The sequence below is a fragment of the Chrysemys picta genome, chromosome 18 (assembly GCF_011386835.1).
Source record: "Chrysemys picta bellii isolate R12L10 chromosome 18, ASM1138683v2, whole genome shotgun sequence".
NCBI classification, from domain to species: Eukaryota; Metazoa; Chordata; order Testudines; family Emydidae; genus Chrysemys; species Chrysemys picta.
Genome location: NC_088808.1, coordinates 12,318,239 through 12,342,082, shown reverse-complemented (window position 1 = coordinate 12,342,082; position 23,844 = coordinate 12,318,239). Strand labels below are relative to the sequence as shown.

At 42.8% G+C, this 23,844-nt stretch overlaps 1 protein-coding gene across 1 annotated transcript in view; it reads left to right on the top strand.

Annotated features, from left to right (window-relative positions):
- MEGF9 (multiple EGF like domains 9) overlaps nucleotides 1–23,844 on the top strand; it is a 78,116-nt gene that overhangs the window by 28,463 nt on the left and 25,809 nt on the right. The window contains exon 2 of the mRNA XM_008170843.4: nucleotides 16,193–16,394. Within this exon, the coding sequence (XP_008169065.2) occupies nucleotides 16,193–16,394 (202 nt within the window). The remainder of the gene's footprint in view (nucleotides 1–16,192; nucleotides 16,395–23,844) is intronic.

The following is a 23,844-nucleotide window of genomic DNA, read 5'->3' as shown; positions in this document are numbered from 1 at the left end:
TGAATACATCTAATTTATCTAAATATTCTTTAACCTGCTCTATCCCTATTCTTGTTTGTTTTCCTTCCCCCTTGTTCATATTGTATTAAGCATCTAGTCACCATTAACCTTTTTAGCGAAGACTGAGGCTAGGTCTATACTACCCGCCTGAATTGGCGGGTAGAAATCGACCTCTCGGGGATCAATTTATCGCGTCCCGTCTGGACGCGACAATCGATCCCCGAATCGGCGCTCTTACTCCACCAGCGGAGGTGGTAGTAAGCGCCGCCGACAGAAAGCCGCAGAAGTCGATTTTGCCGCCGTCCTCACAACGGGGTAAGTCGGCTGCGATACGTCAAATTCAGCTACGCTATTCACGTAGCTGAATTTGCGTATCTTAAATCGACTCCCCCCTGTAGTGTAGATGTACCCTAAAGCAAAATATGCATTAAACACTTCAGCCTTCTTGATACCATCAGTTATTAGCTCTCCTTTCCCTGCTAAGTAGTGGACCTACACTTTCCTTTCTCTTTTTCTTGCCACTAAGGTATTTATAGAGCCTCTCTTCTTGCTTTTTATGTCCCTATAACTCACGTTGTGCCTTAACCGTTCTGATTTTTGTCCCTACATGCTTGTGCTGTTCTTTTGCACTCTTCCTTAGCAACTCATCCGTGTTTCCACTTTTTGTAGGATTCCTTTGTGATTTTCAGGTCATTAAAGAGCTCCTGATGCAGCCATGTTGCTCTTGCCAAGGAAAGATAGAAAGAATAGCATCAGAATAGTTTGCTGTTGTGCCTTAAATATTGTCTCTCTGAGAAACTGCCAGCTCTCCTGGACTCCTTTATCCCTTAGATTTTCTCCCCACGCCACCTAACCTACCAGTTCTGAGTGTGCTAAGGCTGCTTTTCTTGAAGTCTGTTGGCTTTAGTCTGCTGCTCTCTATCCTTTTTCCTTAGAATTGTGAAATGTGTCCTTTCACGGTCAATGGGCCAAATGTGCCTCTGGTGTAACTCCACTGACTTCAGTGGACCAGGGATAGTATGCTCCTATGTATTTTCCTAGAATCAACTTTTGTAAGGTCATTCTTCACCCTATGATGAAACTAATTATTTTTCTGGTGTTCACCAGCGTGACCATTAACTGCAGTGGAATCACTCCTGATTTACACAACTGTTGGGGAGAAGAAAATCAGGTCTGTTCTCTTAATGAAGGCAATTTGAACCTGTAGCTTTCCATAGTCAACTTTTTCTTAGTGATTCAGCATTTGCATTGCTGTTGAGGTTCCACTTGCGATGGAAATTTAACCACATATATATTTTTTTCTCCTCTCAGTCCCCAGACGAGGAATTAAGAAAAGGAACCTTTTTCTCCTTCCCCAAGGAACTTCTCTCTGCTAACCTTTCTGATAAGGCAGGTTCAAGAACCAGACATCCTGATTCTTTTCTCTCCAGGGGTGTAACTCCACTGAAATCAATGGAATAAATGAGAGGAGAATTAGGCCGAGTACATCCTGCTGTCTTGTGGGTTTGGTGTTTATCAGGCTATTAAAAGACCGAGGTCTCCTGGTTTAGGAGCACATAAGCCCCTTGTTGGTGGCTTCTGCTTACAGGGCAGGCTTTTGAAGAGGCTTATTTTTTAAATTGCATTTGCTCTTTCAAGATCAGCACGGAGAAGATGGCTGATGAGTGGAAGATAATAACTGAGTGCCTGGTCTGCATTGTCTGTTCAAGGTGATATGCGAAGCTAGTGCTCGCTTTCTTTCCTCTTCTCCGGGAATCAAATGGAGCATAGCTGGTGTGAGACCTGACGGCCATAGGAATTCTCTCCAGCTGCACTTTTCCAAATTAGTTAAAACAAGACCTGAGGCTATCATGAATCAAAAAATTGGTAAAATCTGCCTTGGCCCAGGAGAGAAGTTGGCTTCTTTAATGTTGACATTGTTGCTGTTAATCTTAGCGTGGTGAATTTAGTGCCAGCCTATTTGAAATCCTGACGTGAAAGGTGCTAGACTGGCTGCCTTGGAGGTCCAAGTCCTCTATTTGACTATAGAACTGGTATAGCGTAAGCAGCAGGGATACAAACTTCCCTACGTTGTCCTACCAATATGCACAAACCCTAACCTGCAGGGACCACTTTGAGAGCTAGGAGGGAGGGTAGGGGCTCTGCTGGGGCTGCCGGTGAGTATCCTGACTAGAGCTACTTGTGGTAGTTTCTATGATGTGGACATCTCTCCACGGGGAGCTAGACTAAGATCAAACTCATTTCACCAAACTGCCATCAGATGGTTTCTCCTTTCGGCGACTGTTGATGTGGGCTGGATTTGAACCAGAAAACTAAGGATAAAGGTGTAACTCCATTGACTTCAGGGATAGATTTCTGCAGCCAGTTCTTAAACGCTGAGAAATCCAGCCCCTCAGTCACTAACCTTTTAAACCTTTTTTTTAAGGTTTGGGGTACAACTTTGGGGCTCTAAAGGGACCTGGAAATCAGCTGACCCTATGAGATTGCTACCATTTGGGCCCAAAAATCTCATGAATGAGACATGCCTACACAAACACCAGACCCTTGCCCTGGCTCAGGGTTGGACTGAGATCCTGTTGGGCTTTGTCTAGACTAGGTTTTAGAAGGTGTTAGCTAACACATGTTAACAACCTAGTGTGGACACGGCAGTGTTCCTTTAACACCTTCCAAATCCTAGTCTAGGCAAGGGAGATGTATATTGGTAACATTCCTTCCTGTTATACATCCGCATCTTCACTTAATCTGCAGAAGATGGGGAAAACAGAAGACTGTTTTGAATAACAGCCCCAGAACCTAATTCGAGCTCCATTCTCCATTTGCCCATATAAGTCTCAAATTTTCTCCCTATTTATCCATGCACAAAATTTATAGCCCAAGTGCAAATGATTGAGGGATCATTCTTACTCCAGCTTTTTGCAGCTAATTTAGAGCCGCTGTGTGAATTAACACATTCTTTCATTAGCTACAATTCCCCAAAGCACCAAGGAAAGTTTGTGATTTTAATTATTTTGCTTTAAGCAAAGTACATAGAGACTTCAATGATTATATTCCATGTTATTCATGTAATTTTTTTTATTCCCCTCTCTCTTTAGGACGTAGTACATGGATACTAAAATTGAAGTATGCTAATAAATTTTCAGGACTGCTCCTTAGGAGGTGTCTTGATCTTGTATCAAAAGAATGTTGCTGACATGATGATTATATTTCCTGAGGGGTATCAGACGATTGCTTACAAATGTACTCCCGGTTTGAACTTTCAGTAGGCAGGGAGTCTGGGGGTTGCCTAGTGCTATTTTGGAGTTGTTTGCCAGCATTCCATTTAATCCTTGTCTCATATTGTTTATATATAAACTTGAAGCGTTCGGTTAGTTTTGTCACACCCTGGGTGGTTTAAAAGTATGGAAATTTTAAATAGAACTGACTGAATATTTATATGGCTGCAGACGTTCATGAAAACATTGGTATGAAAATGCAATCGGCAAAAGTAAAATGCCAGCAGACTTTTACAATGAATTAAAAGGAAAGGATGTATTCTTAACGGTTGATGCTTCAATCCTTGAGCATTTCTTTAGCTCTCTTTGGTATTTCTATAACTGCATATATTCTAGACATCTTAGGGCCTGATTCTTATTTATATTAAGACCCTAGCACATAGTGTAAAGCATCGAGTTGTCTACATGGGAAAACTTCCCAGCAGAGCTATAGTGGGATAGCTATTCCACTTTTGGTATAAATCTCCATAAATTCATAGATTCTCTTCTAGGACTGGAAGGGACCTCGAGAGGACCCTTATGGCAGGACCAAATACTGTCTAGACCATCCCTGATAGACATGTATCTAACGTACTCTTAAATATCTCCAGAGACAACCTCCCTAGGCAATTTATTCCAGTGTTTAACCACCCTGACAGTTAGGAACTTTTTCCTAATGTCCAACCTAGACCTCCCCTGCTGTAGTTTAAGCCCATTGCTTCTTGTTCTATCCTTAGAGGCTAAGGTGAACAAGTTTTCTCCCTCCTCCTTATGACACCCTTTTAGATACCTGAAAACTGCTATCATGTCCCCTCTCAGTCTTCTCTTTTCCAAACTAAAAAAACCCAATTCTTTCGGCCTTCCTTCATAGGTCATGTTCTCAAGACCTTTAATCATTCTTGTTACTCTTCTCTGGACCCTCACCAATTTCTCCACATCTTTCTTGAAATGCGGTGCCCAGAACTGGACACAATACTGAACACCCTATTCCAGAATAAAAGTGGTTTTTATTCTGCAATATTTACTCCCCTTTGGAGTGATCAGAATCACTTTCATTCTGGAATAGTGTGTCCACATTGGACACCAGTATAACTGTAGCAGAAGAGCGATTCCAGTATAGCTATGCTGGGAAATCTCCCCATGTAGATAAGCCCTTAGTATTAAAGAATTGGGCCAATTAAAATGTTTTACAAACAACGCCAGCCTAGTGGGGTAGGTAAGTTATTCTAACCTATTTTACAAATGGTGAAACTGAGGCATAGAGGAAGTTAACAGAGCATGTCAATTAGTAACCTACCTGGCAAGCCAGAGGTCCCAGTTCTGCCAGGTTAGAGACCCTTCCCTCCCCTGCTTTCTGAGTCATTAGATAATATTTCCTCCCCACTTCGTAAGAACTAGGTACTATTTTTCTCTGCAGTTGTACACGTGAAATGGGCCCATGTCCGCTATGGTCTCCTTGTGCTTCTGTATGCTATAAAACCTCTTGTGCATTGGGCATGCTGGTGCTTAGAAATTTTGCACACTATGAATAGTGTTCATGATTTAAACTCTCTTAGAACGTTCCCGACAAGTAAGTTCTAAATATTCTAGTTCACACATTGTATAGCTTTTGTTTTGCCATTTGTGGCTACTTCACCCATGTAAAAACTGTTCGTTCATTGTTTAAATGGTCTGTATGAAAAAGAAATCATGGCTAAAATATGCACCAAGGGATCTCTTCTGTACACTTTGAACATCACGAGTCAGAAAGGAAGCGAAAAATTAATTCAGTTTTCTACATGACTGAACTGTTTTAGAGGTGATTCACAAATGCAAAATGTGGATCATGCTATTAAATCTGGCAGCATGTACGACTGGTGTCTGCCTCCCATAACTGAAAGGCAGATCATCAATTGGGGCAGGGGAAAGGTGCTGTACGGTAGTCAACAGTCCCTTCCATGGCAGCTTAGTCCAGGTCAGGACAGAGAGACCTTGTAAGATGACGCTAGGCTGCACAGGCTATTAATTGGAGAACTACAGGGTCTGTGAGTAGTCTGTCTACCCTGCAATAAAGCACCTGCGGCTGCTGACTTGGGTCTGAGCTGCAGGGCTATAGAATTGCAGTTTAGACATTCAGGTTCGGGCTGGAGCCTGGGTTCTTGGACCCTCCCCCATCGCGGGGTCCCGGAGCGCAGGTACCAGCCTGAGCTTGAGTGTCTACACTGCATTTTTATAGCTCAGCAGCTCAAGCCCTCTGAGCCCAAGTCAGCTGACATGGGCCAGCCATGGGTGTCTTATTGCCGTGTAGACATACCTAGAGTGTCCAGCAGCCTCAGTAAAGAATCCTCTCGCAGCCAGATCCTGTCTCCCTACTACATTACAGGCATCATTGGAGCTCCTGGTTAGAATTTTCACACCTGTTTCCCTAGTCTGCTTTCTGTCTTTCCAGACACTTTGATCCCATGATGGCAATATACCTTCCCCCCCCCTCCCCCTGAAAAAAAGGGGGCGGGGGATGGCCCGTAGATGCCCCTTGCTATTCATTGCTCAGTAAGAATCTCTTCAGTCACTGGTTTCTTTTGTATTAGTTGAGGGCCTGATCTTGCTCCGTCTCTCAAAGCCTTGAGACTAGATTTCCCTTCCCATTTTTCCTCATGTGTGGGGTCGAGTCAAAGACCTAGTGAAGCTTAAGATAGAAGCAGGTAGGTAGGAGGAGAAAGAACCTGCCCTCTGTATACCAGTATCTCCTTGGGCTTTTGATTACATCTTTACCTTCTCGCTTTACTCATTAAGGTCTTATTTCATAAGAAGGAAGCTGGAAAACTTCACCCTAGAGTTAAATAATTTGGAGTGAACCAATTATATTGACACATTTAGCCTCTCTTCTGTTTGATGGAGATCCCTCAAATAATCATTTACTCAAATTTATTCAAAGGTAGACAAATACTTATTTGAATTTTTTACTCTTTGGGTGGATGTTAAAAATTCAGTGTGTTACTTAGCCAACCAATCTCACCCTAAGTCACAAGGTAGTGTTTCTGGTTCTTGATTGGATGGGTGCACTTCAGACACCTGGAATACAAATGTAACGTTCTGTTTCAGTGCATTCCGGCCTGTGTGGATTTGAAAGGTGCTTTCTACAAATGTTCGTGCTAGAGAGCCTCTATCACTCTAGTGTTCCCCGGCAGTCAGCACTAAAGGGGCAGGAGTATGGCCCATGATTATTCATTTAAGAAACTCAGTTGAATATTTGCAGGACGTTTTGCTGTATTTACCAAGCTGTAGTATGACCACACACAGCTTTAGCTGACCCCTAAAAAAATATGCTGGGCGTCTTCTCTGCTGGACTGTGGCACGGTCCTAGTTTTCTTCCTCTGAGAAGCACCCCAGCCGCCCTCTCTAAAAGCCCAGCCCTACAGAGGAAAGGAGAGTTTTATTCCAGATCTGATTCATTGTCCGAAGTGACCCTGAGCAAGCGGAAGACTGTCCTCTTACATCAAAAATATGGTGAGTGGGACTTGGCCCATCTGTCCTGACCTCTAATACACTGCAAACAACCAATTCCTCTGCCACAGGTACTGTGCTGGGCTGCTGTAGACATTTGGGAGTGTGCCAGAAACAAAGCCAGGGAAGAGAAGGTATAGGATAATGGCAGAAGCTGCTTCTGGGGTTGCTCTAAGTTACTCCATAAACTGTTCCGGACCCTGCAGCAGCCCAAAATTGGGAGGACATGAAGGTAGCTTAAAGCTCCCAAACCTCCATGAGCTTCACCTCCTCAAAGTGCACCAGAGAATCTAACCCAATGCATATATTGCTATGAGAACTCGTATGTGAAGTTATAGCTCTGTGAAATTTTATAAAACAGCAGACTTGTAAATCTTTGCAGATCCTTATTCTGTCAGTGCAGCAAAGTGGAACTCTAATATTTCCAGCAAGCGGCATATTTCCAATTTAATAAAAAAGGTAAAAATTTATTAGTAATCTAGAAATTTTGCACAATAATGACCCAATTGGAGGCTGGAGCAATGCGAAATTGCATGCTAAATTTGAGTCCCCATTACAGCAATACCTCAAACACTGTGTCCATTGCTGTAGCGTATTGTAAATCTTTTCTTTCACTCAAGCTTCTTCTAAAAATCCAGCAGTGAAAAGTAAAGGTTCATGAAGGCAGCATGTTTTCACTTTGGTTAAAGTAGTATCTTGTCAGAACGATTCGCACTTCTATAGTGTTTTTGATCTAAGGGTCTCAAAGTGTTTTAGAGACACTCATGAATTAAGACTTACAACATCTCTGTGTGGTAGGGAAATATTATTTATTAGCTCCAACAATATGCTCAGTGCTATGCTCGGCACAAAACCCAAATCATTTTACTGATGGGGAAACGGAGGCATGGAACAACTAAGTGATTTGCCAGATCATAGAGGAAGTCTGTGGCAGAGCTGGGTATAGACCCAAAGCTTGTGCCTCCCTGCTTGATTTATTAACTTCACTGCTTCTGATAATCCAATTCATCACAACTTCTAGTGCTTTTCATCCAGTGATCTCAAAGCACTTTTTTATAAAGGAGGAGAAGTAGTGTTACCCCCATTCCACATATAGGGGAGCTGAGGCATAGGGAAGGGGAAGTGACTCACTGACAACAAATCAATTGCAGAACAGGAAATACAACCCCACTCTTCATCCCAGGCCAGTGCTCTGTCCACGGGGCAATTACCTGTCCTGGCTTTTACACCACTTTTATGTTACAATCCTAACATGAATGAACTTCTGGAATAAATGTGATCAGTCTGATACTGAGCAGGACAGCACGAGACAACTCCCAGACTAAGCCCACCTCAGGATCAGCCTATTACGCCAAACCATCGCATCTTCCCTTCCTCCTTCCCCCTCATTGTGAATTCCTTCATACTTGCACAAGCTCGAAGATATTGTTGAAGGTTACATTCAAGAGCAAGACATGTGCCTGATCAAATGGAATAACGGTTCTGTGCACCCAGAGAGGGTCTGGCCAGTGGCCAGGAGAATGTTCTATAGTCTTTCTTTCCCCATCTTTTTGATGTATCAGCAGAAGGCTAAGGTAGACAGTTCATTATTACTTTCCTCTCTCGACTTTGAAATATTCTTGCCTTCTTAACCCAACCACAATCAGGGCAGTGAATATATAGAGAGATAGAGATAGATTAAGCTTCAGGTTTTCCTAGTCTGGCAAGTCACCAGTGTCAAATCTGTTACATTAGCAAACGGACTTTAAAGCGTCTGTCTAGTTCTTTCCTGCTTTCAGACTGATAGTGCTTAAGGGCATCTTTCTGTGCTTCAGGGAACAATCCTGCGCTGGCCAGTGGGATGAATTGGTTGATTTGGTGCTATCAGTCTGTTCCAGCTCTGACTTTCATGAGCAGGGGGATTGTGCGCTCCAGCGACCCGCATGGAGAGTGCTCTTCATGCACGTATTGCCCCATGCCACGTGGGAAGGGGAGGAGGCTCAGTTGCCTTGATGACACCATCCCTTCCTCTTCCTCTTGGGACCTCTCTGCTGGCCCTCAGATCTATGTGCTCATAATCTTCTAAGTCTCATGAAGCTTGTCATGAGAAGGGTGGCTTTTTGGGTTAGGACACTGGTCCGGGGTTTAGTCTCTATGCTGCTACAAGTTTCCTTTGTGACACTTGGTGTCTCTGTGTCTCAGTTCCCCATCTATACAATGGGGTAACTGCTTTTCCCTACCTCCCAGGTGCACTGTGATGGCAAATACGTTCTCTGAGTGCCTCTTTTACGGTGATCATTGAGTACATTTGTTAGACACAGAGTGGTACAGCTTGGGGCCACGTTATTTTTTCCATGGATCTTCCTCTGTATTGCAGATTTGGCTCAGTTGTGTTAGGGAGCTGAGTGTGTGAGGGGCACTGTGACCTCATGCAGGCTGTGTGAGGAGCCTCACGTAATTGTGGATGTTCCATGAAGCATTATTTGTGAGCAGACAGCCATGGAAAGAAAGAAGTAGCCAAGAAAGCCTCATCTGTGTCTGATCACTGTTACCCAGAATGTGCATGTGATTTTTTTTTTTTCAGGGTTTCGAACTGTTTCAGCAGCAGAAAAGCTCAGATCTGTTTCCTGTGCACTGGCTGAAGTAGGTTCTGTAACAGCTACTCCGGGGCCGCCCCAGCCTGCTTTCGTTAAACAAGATCACAGACATAGCCACCAGGCTTGCTGCTCAGACAGCTTGAACGTTGGTTTTCCCAGGTTGTGAATGAAAAGCTGCATGCTTTCCTTTGTTTTGGATTATCGCTGCATTTTCCACCCTGTCGAGTAACTGGTGTAAGCAGATCCTAGCGTATGTATTCCACATCAAGCCCGTTGTCTGAAACCTTGCCATCTGGAATCTTTTACTTGACTTAGTGGAACAGTGTTTCTTTCATGGTCACCTGCTAACATAAGGGCTCAGACATAATGATGCAGGAGGTCAGACTAGAGCAGTGGTTCCCAAACTTTAACAACCTGTGAACCCCTTTCACTAAAATGTCAAGTCTTGCGAATCCCCTCCTAAAAATGTCTATTTCCAGGGATTTTCTCCTTTACCTGAGTATAAATTATAAAAGCAGTGATCTTGGAAATATAAAATTTGTTTTTATGATATGCTTATTACACACTATTATTAATAATTTATCATTACAGTATTTTCATTACATTATTAAAATGGCAACACTCTTCCAAGAACTCGCTTTCATAGCTTGTATCAATTTGAATAAGCCTGTTATAAGACAAGGCTCCTATGTTTCATCAAGGAGTATCAGATGTGAAAGAGTATGAAGGTATTTAAGAAGCCAACTCAGAGTTCCTCCTACACAAGCATTCAGATCTTGAGCAGTCCAGGCCAACACCACATGTTACAACAAAGCTTAAAATTGTTCTTCATAATAATTTTAAAAACAATACTAGCTGGCTGTTTCATTTTAAAAACAGCAAAAAAAATCCACCTCCCTTTCCATTTCTTAAAAGGAGTCTTGAAGTTTAAATCTCCTCAGTGTGATAGATATTCTTGCTTTGATCTGCTTAGCTCTTGGAAGTCTACTCCAGGCTGCTGGCCACATGCTGCCCAGAGTTCCTAGGGCCAGCTCTGTCCACCATTAGGGAATTTTTTCCCAAGAACCCCCTGTAACATTTCGCGAACCCCCAGGGGTTCACGAACCCCAATTTGGGAACCACTGGACTAGAGGATCTATCTGGTGGTTCCTTCTGCCCTTAAACTCCGTGCTTTTAGAAAGCTTACCAAACCTGGTGCAATCATTGTGTCCTAAATGTACAGATAACAGCCACACCCGGAGGGAGGCTTGATTTTTTTTTTTTTTTTTTTTTTTTTTTTTGTAGGAGGCAGTGTTGCTAACTTTTTCTCAATGTTTATAGGCTCTCAAAAGGGAATCTATTACCTCAGTGATGAGATGAGCGGGGAAATAAATTCTTCATGTTCATGTTTGAGATACCACATTGTGTGTGGCACTCTGTCCTTCTCTAAGGGTGGCTGGGCCACGGATAAAAGTTCATGAGCCTGCTACAGTGTGGTGTGACATCAATTAACAGGCATTTCAGGATCTTAGGATAATTAACTTCTAAAGCAATATGCCTAGACACCAACCACACCAAAGTTTTCTTCGCTATTTCTAAGCTCTCTGATGGTAGCTCTTCACAGGCCAATTCGTCTTTCATTTGGTTGGATTAAAAGTCCAGCATTCCTGATGAATTTCTGAGTACAAACTCCTGCCATCTGAAATCTTGTTCTTGCTGCAACTACCAGCATTTTGTTCTGCCATGCTATCTGTTCCTCGGTTAGAAGGCTGCAGTAGATATTTGATTTGACTAGAAAACAGGACAGATTGCTGTGTCAGGGCTCTATGCAAGGCACCAAGTTTGAAGTGCAGGGTCAATGTGAAGCATAACGCGACCCAATATAACGCAAATTCGGATATAACACGGTAAAGCAGTGCTCCAGGGGGGTGGGGCTACGCACTCCGGTGGATCAAAGCAAGTTCGATATAACGTGGTTTCACCTATAACGTGGTAAGATTTTTTTTTTTGGCTCCCGAGGACAGCGTTCTATCGAGGTAGAGGTGTATTAGGATTGGAAAAGGTGCAGAGAAAGGCAACAGAATTGCTTCAGGCTATGGAACAGATGCCATATGAAGAGAGGTTGAAAAGATTGGGACTATTCAGGTTAGAAAAGAGACAACCAAGGGGCAGTATGATAGAGGTCTATGAAATCATGAATGGTGTGGAGAAAGTGAATAGAGAAGCATTTTTTTACCTCTTCACATAACAGAAAGAGGGCTTAATGCAATGAAAATAATAGGCAGCAGGTTTAAAACAAGCATAAGGAAGTACTTCTTCATACGACGTGTGGTCAACCTGTGGAACACATTGCTATGGGATGTTGTGAAAGCCAAAAGTATAGCTGGGTTTTAAAAAAAACATTAGATACGTTCATGGATGACGGGTCCATAAATGGCTGTTAGCCAATGTAATCAGGGACATAACCCCATGCTCCAGGTGTCTTTAAACCTCTGATTGCCAGAAGCTAGGACTGGACAGTGGGATGGATCACTCAAAATTGACCTGTTCTGTTCATTCCCTCTGAGGCATCTGGCACTGGCCACTGTTGGAAGACAGAATTCTGGGCTACATGTACCATTGGTCTGACCCAGTATAGCCATTCTAAGGATGAAATTAAATTTCATATGATGAATTTTCATCTCAACCTCTCCTACCTATTGCAGCTTTCAATACAGTGTACTCCTAGTGTGATTGATACCAATTGACTGTGGTGAATCAGTTCAAGCCTTTTACTTACGGCCTCACCTTTTGTGCCTCTCACTATTTTTACAGTACATTGGGCCAGGTCCTCGGATGTCAATCCGCATAGTGCCACTGAAGTCAATGGACCTATGCAATTGTTCCAGCTGGGGATTTGGTCTCTTGCATCTAGAACAACTTCTCGACCTTGCCTTTACTAATATGTACACTTACAGTATCCTATATGAAGAAAAAAATCCACATGTGACTTCCCCCAAGGAGGAGAGGAAGGATGAAAGAAAGTCCCATATGTGGAAGAGGGTAGTCTTATGACCTATTTCCTGTCACTTATGGCACACGAACACCATGGTGATGGGCATGGTTGAGAAACAGAATGGAATGCAATAGAACTTTGCTGGTAGAATGGAGTGAAGAATTCACAACATAACCTCTTATCCTTCAAGTTCTTGCGCACCGGCAGACGCTGCTACTGGCTGATGCTGCTACTGGTTCACCCCCATTCAGTCGGGCACTGCATGCACACAGCTGAATAGGGCTCTGTGTGCCTGAAGTTGCAGGATTGGAGTCTAATAATGTATCCATAGAATTTAACTTCTCTTTTTCACTTATGGAATATCTGCTATTGTATTGTGACTCTTTCTAGAATTTATTCAACGTTGTTAATTTTGGTTTTGCAGTTTTTGTTTTTTTAATAGTGGAGGGTGCAGGGCTTGTGAACGGAGCTGGGTGAAATTTTGATGGAAGACTGCAAAAATCCCATAGTCAGCTTTGAACATCTCAGCCATAGTCTTTACCATTCTTTCTATCATTTTGCAAGCTATTTTAAGACATAGAACATTGTAGATGCTGCAGATGTAAAATATAATCCAAAGCATGACTTGTATTTGGTTTCCTCCAGCTGCAGTACTTGAGATCTCATCTATCTAATGTACTTACGTGACCTCCCCCGTTACTATAGTATCTGAGCACTGCACAACCTTAATATATTTACCTTCACAACTCCCCTGTTAGTTTCTCTGGCCTCAGCTAAGGCTGGTAGGGCAGTGCTATTAACCCTAAGTGCCTTGATCAGGCAGGAAGTTTTTGTAACAGAGCTAGAAACTGCACCTGAGTTTCCCGAGTTCCGGACTAGCACCCTAACCGTTAGACTTGCCTTCCTCTCATGAAACTATAAAACTTTAAACCACTTCACTGCTCATTTGAATGCATTAGGCTGGATTTGGCTAGCAATTTGGGCCAGCGTTGCTTTTCCACACCTTTTTGCTAGATAGATTATCTGAGCTCTGCAACCCCCCTCCCCCCCCCCCCCCGGGTCTCTTTTTAGAGGATACAGACCAAATTCTCCTTTTTACTCTGGAGAAACTATAGTGATGTGGGTTGAGTTGCAGTGAGAAGAGAAGTTGGCCTGTAATAGCCATGGCTTTCCCTGTAGAAATGTTTGAATATCAACTAGCAGCGGAAAGCTACCGTAGAACTTCTTCAGTGTTACGTTGACTCTAACCTTGTAGGCTAAGAGCAAGCAATGATTTATGATGTTATGCTGCGACTGCAGCAATAAGAACTTCTGAATATGGAGCAATACGTAAGAATGGTCTCTGTTCTCTTAGCATCTAAGAACACTGTTCAGTTAGCTATAACATCTTTTTTTATCAAATTGATTATGATTAATTACGTTGCATACAACAAGCTTTTAAAAGTAATTAATGTGTTTAATAGTTTGGTTTAAAAACTGAAAAGGGAGCGCTTATTCCAGTGGCTGCCCATGACCTGCGCTCATTGGTAGAAGTCAAAGTGCTAAAATCAGTGAGGCCACACTGGTATAACTGAGATGGGAATTTGTGCTTGTAATTGGAAGTGGATGTTTACCTGGATAAATACAGATCTCCAGGTTTTCATTTCAGTAATCAGTTCTGATCCAAGAAAATACAGGCCCAGTTCTAATCTCACTTACACAAGGATAAATACAGAATAACTATTGACGTTAGAGGAGTTACTCCAGATTTATGTTGGCATGAATGAGATACAAATTTTCTTCTCTTAATCTGGTGCAAAACTGATCTCTGCATCTGATGGATTGATTTACTGTAAAAACAAAAAACCTGGTATCACTCTAAATATTGAGTTGAATGACATTTTACTGAACCCTATAGTTTGACAGTATAACTGTCTGGATATTTGATTCTTAGAAAGTTCCGAGTACTTCCCCATTCAACTCTTTATGAGAAGAAGGCTTCCAGCATTCCTTTAATGGTTTTTCATTATTTCATTCCAGAACTAATTGGGCATAATATTAAAAAGAATGTTTTAAATGTATATAACCAATTGGGAAGTTGATCTATAATCTCTTCCTCCAACCCAAATTCCACAAGCAAATATACGAAGAATAGCCAACATGAAATGAGTAAATTAATCTGACAAATGAATAAATTTACTTTCTCCCTGGGATCTGGTATTTCTAAAGGCACTTTGAGATCCTCAGTAAGATTCCAGTTCAACAAAACATTTAAATACATTCTGAAATCCATCCCTGTTCAGACCAACACTTAAGCATGTGCCTAAAGCTAAACATGTTCAAGTCTCCTTGACTTCAGTGAAACTTAAACAAGTGCATAAAATCAGGCATATGATTAAGTGCTTTGCTCAATAGGGATGGACTGCTGGATTGGGACATAAGTGTACACTATAATTGTGAAGTACAAATATTGAAATACTGTATTTTATTAATTTTAGGCCCACTTCAGTGCTCCAGTAGGCAAAACTCCAGTAGGCTTCAGTGGGGTGACTCCTGGGGGTAAAGTGGGTGAGATTGGGTTCTTGATTGTAAATTCTTCCGGTCAGTGGCTATGGCAACTGCCTCCATCTGTATGGCATCATGCACCCTGGCTGCTCTCGGTAAATAATCATCAGTGTTTCTTAACTCCCTCGAAGCCTGTTTGCCATGTCAGACATGAACCTTATTCATAATTCAGTCTTGGTAGATAAATACTTTGAATTATTCAGCACCCAATATTTTCCAGTAAAGAAGGGAAGCTAAAACTAATAGTGTCAGTTTCTAGTTTGCTGGGGAGGAATTCTGATTTTATTCTAAACACTTCAGTTTATGTAGATTGAGAACTTGTGGTTTGATCTTTTGCCCCAGCCCTTTGAGGGCTGGATTCGGTAAACCTTCCAAATGAAGAACCTCCATGAAAGTCAGTTGGAGGAGGGTGTGTGCCTGAATGGCTCTTCGGATCAGATGATAGCCCTGCGGTGACTCTAGTGGAGAACTGCCTGCCGACAGCAAGGCTGAAATTGGCTCATTCTGTTTTAGGTGATGAGAGGAAGGATTTTCTTGTGGTTGATCCTGGGCAAGTCATTTTAGGGCCAGATTTTCAGATGCTCACCATCCACAGTCAGAGGCACATTTTCTGAAGAGATCGGTGCCTCTTTTATAGGCACCATCATCAGGGCTAGATTTTGAAACTTGGGCAGTACCCACAGCTGCTGTTGTGCCACTTGCAATCAGCACTCCAAAAATGCTCAGCTCTTGATGTGTTTTTTTGAAAATTTCGCCCTTCACCTCTCTCTCTGCTCAGTTCTCCATCTGTAATAATAATAATTACAGGGGATAATAGTACCGATTTAGCTCACTGGTGTGTGGTGAAGATAAATCCATGAATTATGAGGTGCTCTAATAGCAACATTGCCAAATGTTGCAGTTTTATCATGAGTCTTGTGATATTTGGTGTCTTTCCGAAAGCCCCAGCTCCTCGAGTCATGTGATTATGGGAGAGTCTCAACTTTTTTTTTAAAGTAAGTTTCTAGTCCTCATAATTGTAGGAAGAAAAGCTTGAAAACATGAACCCCAGAGGCTCAAACACCAGAAAGTAAATATGAAGAACCCCAACAAAAACACCCTCATGTTTGGTGTTTTGTTTTCTTTTTTAAGCCAGTCTCATGATTTTGGAGGCCCTGACTCGTGATCTTTGGCTGTTTGGGGTTGGCAATGCTGTTTCAAAGCTACACACACAGAATGAGCTACACACACAAGCCTGGTTGTCCCAAATGTGCTCCTGGCAATTTTTGCATGTTTAGCGATTTCCCTCCCCCCCCCCCCCCATGCTTATATACTTCATTTTATGACTAGAGCATGTTAATTTGAGTTTCTTTTTCCTTTTGCAGACTATCTGTGTAACTGCAGTGCTCTTGGGAGTGCAAGTGTGAATGAGTGCAATACTTCAACAGGACAGTGCGAGTGTCACAAAGGCTACACTGGTCTGCGGTGTGAAAATTGCGAGGAGGGATATCTCCTGAACCAAACCAGTGGGCTCTGCCTTCCGTGTGGCTGCAGTTCCAAAGGCTCTGTCAACTCCCTTTGTGACAAGTAAGTAACATGACATTTCAGTGAGCCTCCCCAGGGATTGTATGCCATGTTTTGTAACTTGGGTGTATTTTGATATCCAGGGTGTATTTTGAGGCTCAGGTGTGGGATCTCCTCACATTGTGTGTGTGTGTGTGTGTATATATATATATATATATATATATATATATATATATATATATATATATATATATATATATATATATATATATATATATATATATAAATAAAAATAAAGCTGGTCTCATAAAAATTCATGAAGCATATGCTGCCCCTTCTTTTAAAGATCAGATTATACAAATATCCATAGCTGTAGCAAAAAACCTAGCAACTTACAAGGGAGTTAACTTCCATTTCTGAGCTGAATGTCTGCTGCTGCAGAATTTCTCCTCTATTTCCCTGTGCATCTCTCCTCACACAAGATTTCCTTCATTTACCAGGGAAGAGTGGGTGGAGGCGCGCAGTGGGGTGTTGGGAGAGGTCACTTTCAAAGGTTATTTCCTGCATCAGAGGCTGGGATCTCAAACAGAGCTTTGTGACTTTCTTTCTCTGAGCATCACAAAAGAAATAGTTGAGTGAGAGACTGTAATGGGCCCTTGTTTCTTCCATTGTTGGATGCACTGCTGCCTCAGTTTCCCTCCTTTCCCAGTCAGATCTCCACAACCGGTGCTTTTGAATTACCCTCTCCCTCTGAGGTCTGCTTTAATTACACAAAATAACCATTTAATTTAGAATTAGAATCTCCCAGCCTTCTCTAGACTCACCAGTTCATTACTCTCCTCATAGGCTCAGCACAGGGGTTATTCATGGTAATAGGTACTGTAAACTCTGTGAGGCAAGGACCATTGTTTTATAGTGTGTTGGTACAGCACCTGGCACAGTACCTGGTCTGTGGTCTGTGCCTGGGGCTCTTAGGCACTACAGCAATGTAAATAAAGAAAAATAATGTAGCCTACATTTTTCCAGGGTTTTTAGGTGCTCAGCTTGTGACCTCTCAAATGGGCCTGATTCTCAGAGGGTGGATGAAAATCTGGCTCTTTTAAGGCATCTCAGGTTGGAAACCCAGAAATTAAGGCACCCAGTATCACTAGTCACTGTTGAGAAATTAGTGTTATGCAGGTAGTTAAGTGTTTAAATTTAGAGTAATGGTGCCTAATCCTGTAACTGATTATTTGTTAATGATTGCTGAACGGTTACATTCTCTGGGATTACGCGCAGGCTAGTGACGTTGATAACAGCTGTAGAAAGTACATAGTGTAGCTCACTGCTCTGTCAGCAGCTTTAGAAACTCAAATGGCTTGCCACTGCAGGTGAAATGAATAACAGTGTGCAATGTATCTCTCCTGCTCCCCCCTACCCCCCCACATCCTCCGCGCATTTTCCTGGGTTTGTTTGGTGCAACGTGACAGCTCTGCTGAGAAATCCTGGGCCAAATCTCATGCACTTCCCTGATTTCAGCATGACCCCTCACATAAGTAAGGCAATCGGATCTGGCCTTTTATTTGGAAACACAAGGGGTGAGAATGTGCCAACTCATCTGCTGTGAGGGAATTAAGGACACACATGGTTGAGAAAGAAAGGAGATGGAATAATAAAAGCTGGCTGGATAGTGGCCAATTTAGGGATATAGCTGCTTGTCTTTGCCAAAAGTCATGGGCCATCTTCAGGAAGGAATGTGGGGGAAATGTTCGGGTTAGAGGATGACCCTGCAGTGAGTCATTAGCGGTCTAGCAGCCTTAAGAACAAAGCCCCTTTTGCAGTGCCCATATCATTCCTGTGTTGTAATTGGTTGTTCAGTAGGATTCTAGTCTCTTTATCTGGGATATTTCATGCAGCTTAGAAGAGCCCCCTAGAACCACGCAAAATCCGCTGTTTCAACTTGAAAGGGGTAGGACAAGCCTTTTCTTTGGCCTTGGGCTCATGTGGTTTTCTAACAACTGAGTTTGGGGTTTGTAAAAAGCCCAGGCGCAAAGCAAGATGCTGTCAAAGTTAGCTATGGTCCTGAGCGGCAGACGGTCGCACTGACTCTCTTGCGGGCTGTGAAACTGCCTGCAGGCTCCTGAAGTGGGGAGAGGAGTTGGGTCATTTGGCCCATTGTAGAGCTGAGAGCCTGCTGTAAAGTTTACATCCAGATCAGAACTTCACCAAAGGTTTTTGATCTGGACCCACCTCTAATCAAAGTGCTGAATGGTTCCTTGTTTCTGTGTGAAACCAGAATCTGTCTCAGATTGGCTGAGACGTAGCTTTACTGATTGGCTCAGAGCTTAAGCTGAATTTTGCATTTGAAAATGAGAACCCAGAATCAGGTAAGTTCAGGGGTTTGATAATACAGCTGAGCAGAATTCTAGACTGCACTGTCCTACCCTAAGGACAGCATAAAGGGTACTGCTGGTAACTGCTGAATTCTCTTGCTGTTAAGGATGCATCAGATACTTAATATTATTTGATGAGGTTGTTCCTTCCTGTGCTTGTAGCGCATAACAACAGCTAGTCTCACTTCTTGTGAAATACACCTCAGCTCTCGCAATCCCTGTGTAGAAAGAGCTCTGCAGCTAAGGGTGTCCTATTGAGTCAAAAGCTGTTTACTAAAAGTTTTGTGGACTGAAGTAACAGCTCCCGTTTGCTTTCATTCCATTCCACAGCCTGCCTACCCTAAATATTTTTACACTGCACTACTGATGCACACAGTCGTCTTTTTCTGCTGCCAGTCTTCACTCTCATCTGATGCTCCCTGCAGTCCAGCAGCATGTATTTTACACCAAGCAAAAGAAGCAACTCCCTCCCTCAACTCCAAGAGCAGTTTCAGCTTGGCAGTTTCGTTACCTTATATTGGATTTTAAGGTGAATCAAGTCTCATGCTTCAGGGTAGGAGCTGATTGCCACAGGGGTCAGGAAGGAATACCCCCATGAATAGCATTGCATGACTGTCTAGATGATTTGTAGGATTTTTTTCTTACTATAAAGGATTGTGCTGTTGGACCTAGGTGACTTGGCTTGATGGTCCAATGATCTGCTCTAGTAGAGCAAATCCGATGCCTAAATGGGGAACTCTGTCACAGTGGGTATTATCCATCTGGAGTCTGTGCTGGCTTCCACACTAATAGACACTAACAGAGGCTTCCTGGCAGTGGAAACTCAACCAGGGACATGGTAAGCAGCTGCAACCTCCCCTTCACTGGCAGCCCACAGGAGGCAAATGGTGCTGGCTGGGGGAGGGTGTGTGGCTAGGACTGAAAGGAGATGCTTTGAGTCAGTGCCCGCTGCTGTTGCCTCCACTTGCAGAGCTCCTGTGGAAGAATTCCAGCCCCATCACTGACTGGTATGGAGCAGCTGCACACTGAACTCCTGAATATAATCTCATACCCTAATTTCACAAGAATAGGATCAGCCTTTCTTTGCAATGTAAACCGTGTGCAGTTTTAGGGCTTAATTCTTCAGTCCCTTGGTGCCTGGGACTCCATTGACTTCGGAGGGAGTTCTGCTTGCTAAGCCGTTGTAGTTTCAACCCTTTCATCTGATGGTTTTTCCCCTCCATTTTATTTACGCCGGCTAAGAGTCAAGGGAAAAACACACCCTGATTTCTCTTATTTGAATTACTTCAGTCAAATCATGCAGGGTAAAGGGCATGCAGCAGAAAGGTCAGAACTGCTGACAGGGCCCAGACTGGAACCTTGAATCTTAGCCCCTTATATGAGTAGCTGGGTTGAGGAAGATGTCATGGATTCAGAGGCTGGGGAGGTAGAGGTACCATGAAGGAAATGGGAAGTAGTTGCAAGGGAGTGAGTCAGTGAAGAGGAGGGTGTGTTCCAGAGCTTCCTGTGGGATCAGCAGGAAGGGCAGCGAAGGGCAGCCTCTGCTGGAATTAATGTAACAGGGAAGGTTTGATTTAATTTTAGCTCATTGACCGTTCTTGCAGCCAGGGCTTGCAGGCAGAAGTAACATAAGAACGGCCATGCTGGGTCAGACCAAAGGTCCATCTAGCCCAGTATCCTGTCATCCAACAGTGGCCAATGCCAGGTGCCCCAGAGGGAATGAACAGAACAGGTAATCATCAAGTGATCCATCCCCTGTCGCTCATTCCCAGCTTCTGGCAAACAGAGGCTAGGAACACCATCCCTGCCTATCCTCCATGAATTTATCTAGGTCTTTTTTTGACCCCTGTTATAGTCTTGGCCTTCACAACATCCTCTAGCAAAGAGTTCCACAGGTTAACTGTGCGTTGTGTGAAGAAATACTTCCTTTTGTTTGTTTTAAACCTGCTGCCTATTAATTTCATTTGGTGACCCCTAGTTCTTGTGTTATGAGAAGGAGTAAATTACACATCCTTATTTACTTTCTCCACACCAGTCATGATTTTATAGACCTCTATCAGATTCCCCACTTAGTCGTCTCTTTTCCAAGCTGATTTATTGGTGAAGTACAAGGAAGACACTGCTGATCTCGCACCAAAACAAGTACGGGTAGCATGCACCTTTGAGGATCTGAAACTGCATCCCAGATCTTCACAACCATAAGAATATCTAGTGCTTTATAGTACCTTCCTTCCTGGGATTTCAAAATTAGAGCACATCAAAAAAATTTTTTCCAATGGAATGTTTTTTTCATTGGAAAACTATTTTGTCAAAATGGAAATTCTTTCTGGGGGGAACAGGTTGATTTTTGACAATATTTCATTTTGAAAATAAAAATTGGGGGAAAGTGTTTTGATAAGGTTCCAACTTTATATTTTGAAATCTTTCAAATATTACAAATTATAATACAAAATCAAGTCAAAATAGAAATGCGAAAAATGTTGACCCATAAGTTTTTTTTTCAATAGCTTTGATTTACAAGAGATTTACATAATTTTTTTGGTGGGAGGAGGAGGTTGCTTCTGATTTGAAATGAAAACAAATTTTGAAATGTCAGACTCTCCTGTGGAATGGTAATTCAAAGTTGTGACCAGCCCTACTCAAAATGCTTCAGAAAGGTCAGATGAGTATTGTCCTCTTGTGGGAAACTGGGGACCAGAGCAGTCAAGGGCCAGGTTCTGATATCCTGAAACTCAGGTTGAATAGAACCTTATCTCACAAATACTGCAATGTAATCAATGGCAGAGACAACTTGTGGAGAAAGATGTTTCCCGACCTGATTGAGGATATCAGGATCTGTTCCCAAAGATGGGGTTGTGAACCACACTGGTGAGCAGTCCTGTTGGAGTGAATGGGCATGTGCTCAGGTGAATGTGAGTGAGGGGTTCACTTCACAGTCTGGCCTTACGTCACATGTATAGCTTCACACATCAGTCAGTTGGCATAAGAGCTCATCTCTCCCCACTCCCAGCCCTACAGTTTTAACCACTATATACCTTGTAAAATAGAATCGTCCAGGAAGTGTCATTGGAAATTTAGGGAAAGATTCCCAAAGGCACAAAGGGGAGTTGTGTGGGATTTTGACATCTACCTACCCTACTTGCATCTGATGAAGTGGGTATTCACCCACAAAAGCTTATGCTCCAATACGTCCGTTAGTCTATAAGGTGCCACAGGACTCCTTGTTGCTTTTTACAGATTCAGACTAACACGGCTATCCCTCTGACACTTGACTACCTACCCATTGTAATTTGGAAGATCTTTCCCTTAACTCCACCTGGACAGACCCCTGAACGTATCAGAAAGGGCATCTGTAGAATTTTGTCCAAAGGATTTCATATTCTGGCAGCATCCTTTGGCGGCAATCTCAGAATTTGGGACGTGGTGGAATTCCACAGCTTTTTGAAGAGGGAGCAAAAGTAGGAGAAAATAAGGTGGGTTGGGGGGGAAGTGAGATAATGCTGTGAATAAAAAGCTGCTCTCTGGTTCTCATTCCACACCCAGTGCGTTTTGCCACAGACAGAAATGACCTCCAGGTATTTAAAAAAAAAAAGTAGGTCAGTTGTCTGTTACAGAACTAGGAACATCAATATTGCTACAAGATGGGCAGACTCTTGCACAGTGATGCGGATGTGCGAAAAAATTAAATGGGAAACAAAAAACAAAGGGCCAAATACTCTACTGCATTCACAGGAGTTAAAGCGGGTGAATATGGCCTGTAGGTTGCAAACCTATTGCACTAGATCCTTATGGATATTTGACTGTGGGACAGGAGAGGAAATGTATTTGGGACTTTCATGATGGATTGTTGAGCTGGTACTTTGTGTAATTTTGTTATTATTTATTATCTGTACTATGGTAGCACCTAGAGTTTTCACTCGGGATTGGACCCCCACTTTGCTATACAGTACAGGGGTGGGTGGGTGAGGTTCTGTGGGCTGCAGTATGCAGGAGGTCAGACTAGATGATCATGATGGTCCCTTCTGGCCTTAAAGTCTGAGTCTGTGTACACACTCTATTCAAGTCCAGTGTAAAGGTGGTCCCTGCCCAAAAGATTCTGGTGTAAACTCTAGAGTCAAAATGTCCTCAGGTGTGAGGACCTATCACCTCCCCACCACCTTGTCAAAGTTGATAGGAGCTGCCTGTGGGTATCTAAGAACAGGATTTGGCCCCACATGGTCTCATGGCTAAAGCACAGGGACTCGACAGATCTGGGTTCAATTCCAAGATCAGCCACAGACTCCGTGTGACCTTGGGTACTTATTCTCTGTGACTTTGTGCCCCATCTGTAAAATGGGGCTAACAATCCATCCTCTCCCCCCCCCCCCGTCCCCATGCTCTTCTTGTGTCTTACCTGTTCATAATAAACAAACTTACAATCTAATAATAATGGTAGCCCCTAGGAACCAATAGAGAAAGGGGGCCCAGTGTGGTAGTCACTGGACGAACAGAGAGCAGGAGACAGTTCCTGCCCCAGAGATCTTACAATAGAAAAGCGGAGTGGACACTACAATAGTTTTTGGGACAGGTCCTGTCCCTTATTATGTGTATTTACAACAGCTAGCCCAATGGGCCTACAGACAGAGCTGTGACCTGCTGAGTACTGCCATAATACCCATAATGGGCTCATAGTTGTTTTGGGTTCTTTTTGGTAATATAATGAAAATACCTTAAATTATTTTTAAAAAACAAGTTCACACGTATTGCATAAGCTAATACTCATGTACCCCTTTTAAAAAGTGCATATTCAAGGGAAGACTGTCTCAGTAAACCCGGAACATAATTTTGGACTCTGACCAGTCTAGACAGTCCTTGATTTGAGAAGCGCATTTCCTAGAGGCTGAGCTCTAAGGAGAAAAAGGGCATATCTCCTATATATCAGCTTGCATGCACTTTTGTAAAGGTTGCTTTTTAAAGGACAACTGTATTTTTTTTTTTAAACACGCTTTACCCTACAGTGTGTCACCCACCCCACCCCACCCCAATGTGCTAATTATTAACTAGACCTCCAGTACAGACCATAGAATAAAGAAACCAAAACAAAAACCATTTCCCCAGGCATAGGGTTGATTTTAGGAGTGAACATTGACCTGACAGTGCTG